The sequence below is a fragment of the Pinus tabuliformis genome, chromosome 1_1 (assembly GCF_031772625.1).
Source record: "Pinus tabuliformis cultivar Carrire ecotype Pingquan chromosome 1_1, CPIR1, whole genome shotgun sequence".
Taxonomy (NCBI): Eukaryota; Viridiplantae; Streptophyta; class Pinopsida; order Pinales; family Pinaceae; genus Pinus; species Pinus tabuliformis.
In genome coordinates, this window is record NC_142297.1 from 221,674,384 (window position 1) to 221,680,344 (window position 5,961).

Consider the following 5,961-nt stretch of genomic DNA (forward strand, 5'->3'; position numbering starts at 1 on the left):
GTATACACTGGGGAAACCTCATGCCCTACCTATGCTGTGGAGATCCAGGAGATCAATCTTCGATCTGGAAAGACTCTACCAGATCGCCAACCTCCTCCCACAGAGGATGAGGAAGATAAACAGGAAAGTGAACCAAAGGCTATTCCACCCTTTCCTGAGAGACTAACAGCCACCACACAACCCAACCCAGAGGAGGATGAGCTTCTGGGTGAGCTCAAGCAGTTGTGTGTGAAAATACCACTTCTCCAAGCCATCAAGGATGTGCCAATATACAACAAACTGGTTAAGGAGAAGTGTTTCAAACACCCAGGCAGGCGAAAGAGAGATGCTTCAACCATCAATGTCTTGGGACAACTGTCTGACCTTATGTTAGGACAGGTCATCTGCCCGAAGTATCTAGATCCTGGGAGTCCTGTAGTAGATGTCCACATCAATGGCACCATCATACCACACACCTTGATTGATCTAGGGGCTGCCATTAATGTGATGACCAGGGATATTGTTATCATTGAAATTTCCGTTTCCAAACATTTGCTCAGATTAGCTTAAAGACCAAGTGTTTTCGCAGCGCATGAATCCTTTAGCAGTTTTGCAGCGCAACCTGTTTTAGTGATTTCGTAGCGTGCTACGAAATGGGGGATTTGTTCGAATCCATAGTAGCTGTCATGCAAAATAGTTCTGGGGCGGATACATCTTACAGGTGGCATGTTCTCAAGAAGTCATCATCAATGCTTGTCATTAAGTTTGGTCAGTGTGAGTTTCTTAGAAAGGGTGCAATAATTGGTTCATTGATGGATGCATGACCAATGCCTATCATACAACCATTTGGGCAGCAATCTTTGTTCAATAGATATGTGGACAGCTATCACAATGATGCTAATGGATCTGTTGGTTCTTCATATCATACAAAGACACTTAAACTCATCCCAGCATGCAAAGGCATAATTTTGTACCTATGGAACCATCATGGACAAAGAATATTAACCTCAATGTACTTATTTTCTGTGTTTTGGTTTATAATGATGCGCATACATGAACCAGTTGCTTCTGTTTGTTTCAGTCCAGGAAATGATGATATTTTGTATGCAGCATATGCAAACACAGTTACTTGCTTGAATGTGCGCATGGCACCTTCCAGTGGACAAGTGCAAAAGTACACATTCAATACAGAGGACATAAATCAGATTACTATGAACTTTAAGTCATCTTTTCTTGCGGCTGCAGATGACAGAGGAGAAGTAAAGATTATTGACATTCGTCAACATTGCCTTTACAAAACACTCAGATCCGTACACACAAATATTTGCAGCTCTGTGCAGTTTCATCCTTGGCGGCCATGGGAAGTTATATCTGGGGGATTAGATTCAAAAATTGTAGCATGGGGCTTTTCAAGAGGAAGTCAACAAATGGTTATAGACGCTGCAGTTCCCACCACGGAAAATGCAGAAAATGCCTCGAGTACAAATCAAATTTGTAATCCTCTTTTTGTTCATGCTTTGGCGGTTCCAGAGGAAAATATGGATGGAAAATGTTTTGTGTCAAATAATAATTCACCTGCTATAATGTATGCCAAATTTGGGAATCTGGAGTTCGCACGTCAATTGTTTGACTGAAGACATCAACGAGATGCCGTCTCATGGGGTAACACGATTGCTGTTTTTGCTCAGAGTGAAGATGTCAAAGAAGCCTTGAGGCCGGAAGGAGTGAGCCATGATATTGTTATCATGGTTGGCGTATTGCCAGTGGGTGCGCACTTAAGGGTTCTACGATGTCGTGAATGGATCCATGCCCACATGATGAAGACTGAACTTGATTAAAACATTATCCCCAATCTTGTGATTATGTATGCTATGTGCACGTAAACTGTTTGACAACATTAGCATTAGAATTCTCTCTTACGGAATGCAACGATTAAATGCCATGTGTCAAATGGTCTTTATGAGGACCCCCCTTGCCGTATTACCAAATGTATGGAATGAGTGAAGAGGCCAAATGATGGTAAGGATTTGATTGCCACAGGGCCGCCGTTATTAGTGACACCGGGATAGAGATGTGGCACTTCTGATGGCCACCTGCATTAGTGAAATCACCAGAATCACAACACCAGAGGCTCCTTTCAATGATGATGTGTTGAGCAATGTCTTTCATTTGATTGTTACAGCTTTCCACGGTTTAGATAATATAAATAGTCTCCTTGCAAACTGCCTACCATGCGATTATTTATGATATATATCAGTGTGCGCCCCGGATGCTGCAGGGTGTTATTCCAAATGTGACACATGAGCTCTTGACTCATGTAATCGTGGATATTGAGCATCCATCTTATGATTATGATATAAAGAGAATTCTGGATCTTCAACTGTTAGATAAAGGTAGTTTAGAACAGGAAACAATCTCAGAAGATCAATTTAAACAGCACCTTTCACTGAAATGCACAGATAATGAAAAAGGTTCAATCTACAAAGCTTTAGTTGAGACTATTCACAAGTTATGTCAAACCACTGAAAGCTGTAAATCTTCAAATCATCTTGGTAAACAAGGTGAAAAATTGGTGTCCATAAAAAGCAAGAGCAATGAGGCTTCTTCTCAATACTGTGATACTATGGGTGGTCCATCGCAAAGCATAGCTGAAGACCAAAGTGGCGATCATTCAGAAGACATTAACGTTTCAAGAGTTGGCAAGCTTCCTGTTTTTCATGGGAGCATTGTGATGGCTTTTTCAGATACGTTTATTAATTCAGTGCAGAGAATGAGTGGATACTTAAGAAGAAAGTTTAAGCAACTTGCTAATGAATTTGTAGCAGGTGCACAGGAAAAAATACATATTGCAGGCTCAGAACACCTATTTCCTGTTGTATTAGGTTCTGTCTACTTCCGGAATGGAACTCTAATGCTGTTAGGATATGGGGATGAAGAACCCAGGGTCATGGAGAATATCAATGGCCACCTAAAATTTCATGGTGGATATGAATGTTTATATGCACAACTAAGTGGGAGGCCAAAGGAGTGGAGAACTGGAATGCCATTAAAAGATGGGGGAGAGTTTTGTTTTCATTGCCAATGATTGACATACATCTCTTCTTCCTTGTTACTTGAAGACAGTCAATGACCAAATTTTTAGGGTTCTGGTGTAGGTTACCGGAGGTGTTTGTTTGTACACCTGTTCAGTACATAAGGCTTCCAGTTCATTGGAAAGTAAGGTGATATGCGTTGTTTATGAGGAATTAGAGAGCAGGGGACATGTTCTTTAAGAGATGAAGAATGTTGGGAGACAGAGACCGTAAAAATAGAGCACACCTTTTGGTCAATTAATGAGCCATCAACGCTTTCAAGCATCCAAGGTTAGCTTGTTTATTGCATCTTTAGCTCAGCCATCTCAGCCTAACTGAAGGAGGACAGCTGTCAAGGATCCAAGAAGAATCATGTTACGAGGAGAATGGAATTAGTGTTTTAGTTTGATTAGGATTTTTTTTTGTAATTACAGCTTAGCACTTTTGTAATTAATGAGTTAGTTAAATAGCATATAGGAGTAGTTAATAGAGCCTTTGAGCTCGCTCTAGTGAGGGAATAGTGTGTTCCTATATATGGATCAGGGATGAATGTAAAAAGGGTTGGAGATTTATACAAAAAACAGAGTTTTTATATTGACTGATGTAAAAGACTTTTGACAGTAATAGTAAGAGTACTTTTTCTTCTCAAGATTCATCTCGTGTTTAAATGCTCAGAATATATATGGTTGTGCCTTTTCCTTTCTGTTTTACAGCTCCATAGATGTGCAATCACTCTGAATTCACCTAGTGCTCAGACTTCCTGTGCATATTTATGAGTTGAGGTTCCTTTAAGAAATGTTTTGAGTGTTTAGACATTATATGCCTTGACTTCCATGAAAGAGTAGTTGGTAATTTACTGTAAAAGTGCTTGACTCCATGAGCCCAATGGAAGAAGTCTTATTTTGTTGTTCCAACCAGCTTATTTCTCATGTGTTGTTTAAAGAGTTAGCCATCTTTCCTGGTCATTAATTCATATTCATAATTTGTGAGAGAGCCCTCTCTGACTAAGGAGGCTAAGGCTTAGTCTAAAGCCTGGTCTGAAATAGTTACATGAGATCTTGCTAAGTAGCAGCCCTTAGTACCTGATTTTGTGATAACATTTTGGTGCGTCTGCCGGGAGCCTGATGATTACTCATTCCCGAAGTTTTAAGATTGAATTTCTGAAGGTAGCAGGAGTTCAAAGTGGTTTTCAAGGCTGCAAACCTACCTTGGCGACTCCATTGTTGAAGAATTCAAAGTTCATACATTCATGGTGATTCCACTGGAGTTATGAAGGAGCCAGAAGCTACCATTCTTAGTTCAAGGTATGCATGCATAGATTTCTCAGGAATTCATGGTTTCCCAAATCATTTTCCCAAGGATGCATATTTTCTAAGGAATGGTCCCAAATTTAATGGAGAAGATTTGAGTTTAACCTTGAAGCATATAACAGATTTTTGTCATTTTGCTGAGCTTCTTAGAGTCAAACATGAAGATGTTTGCATTATGTTATTTTATGATTCACTTCAAGGGAAATGCAAACAATGGATTGAAAGTTTTCCTATCAAATCCGTTAAGTCATTTCAAGACTTATGGCTTATGTTTTTTGAGGAATGGATAGATAGGTTAGAGGTGGTGGCAGACTCTCCCTCAGTTGAAGGTTTTAAACAATGGAATAATGATCATAGTAGAGAAGAAACAAATGAATCTTTTTCTTTGTCCTTATCCTCATATCTAAAATCCTTTGACTGCAAGGTAGAGGATAGGATGAGATTTTTGGATGAATTTGCTGAGGACCTTAAAAAAGAAATTGAAGGTTTAGAAGGACAAATTCAGGCATACAGTTTTCATGATCATGATCATTATTCTCAGAAGTTTTCTATGGCAGAACGCAAGGAGACAATGCTGGTTCCTTTCTCTTTCACGATTGAGGAACTGAACACTGTGGTTGAAGATCAGTTTGCACAGCTGGAAAGTTACAAGGAAAAACAAGCTGATCATGTATTCTGGGATCCTGTAGCTGATTACATGGAAGAGTTTTACTCTCCAGTATTTCAGTTTTTCAAAGAAGATCAGAGACAATTTCAGTGGCAACGGTCATCACACTTTCATATTGGCTCTGAACTCCGATGCAGTCAAAGAAATCAAACATCAGATAAAACAGAGGATTGGCTACATTGGAAATTTCATATTGATTGAGCAGAAAGAAATTGAAATTGTTAGGGTAGGTAGGTATAGGTAAATGCAAATAAGCTCAAGGTCAACTGAGCATTTTTCATTAGAAGTAGCTTTCCTTCTCCTACAGTCATGCTGGTCAAGCAAATTTCTATTTGTCAAATAAATTCTATGAGGCACTGGAACTGCAGGTTCTTAGTGCACCACAAGGGCACACTATCCCAAGTGGAGCCACTGTTATCATTGAAATTTCCGTTTCCAAACATTTGCTCAGATTAGCTTAAAGACCAAGTGTTTTCGCAGCGCATGAATCCTTTAGCAGTTTCGCAGCGCAGCCTGTTTTAGTGATTTCGTAGCGTGCTACGAAATGGGGGATTTGTTCGAATCCATAGTAGCTGTCATGCAAAATAGTTCTGGGGCGGATACATCTTACAGGTGGCATGTTCTCAAGAAGTCATCATCAATGCTTGTCATTAAGTTTGGTCAGTGTGAGTTTCTTAGAAAGGGTGCAATAATTGGTTCATTGATGGATGCATGACCAATGCCTATCATACAACCATTTGGGCAGCAATCTTTGTTCAATAGATATGTGGACAGCTATCACAATGATGCTAATGGATCTGTTGGTTCTTCATATCATACAAAGACACTTAAACTCATCCCAGCATGCAAAGGCATAATTTTGTACCTATGGAACCATCATGGACAAAGAATATTAACCTCAATGTACTTATTTTCTTTGTTTTGGTTTATAATG

General features: G+C 39.5%; 1 protein-coding gene across 1 annotated transcript; it reads left to right on the plus strand.

Moving 5' to 3' along the window:
* Positions 1–1,022: 1,022 nt before the first annotated feature.
* On the plus strand, positions 1,023–1,613 carry LOC149212340 (uncharacterized). The gene has a single exon (XM_089388643.1). The coding sequence runs from the start codon at positions 1,023–1,025 to the stop codon at positions 1,611–1,613; it is 591 nt and encodes a 196-aa protein (XP_089244769.1).
* The last annotated feature ends 4,348 nt before the right edge of the window (positions 1,614–5,961 follow it).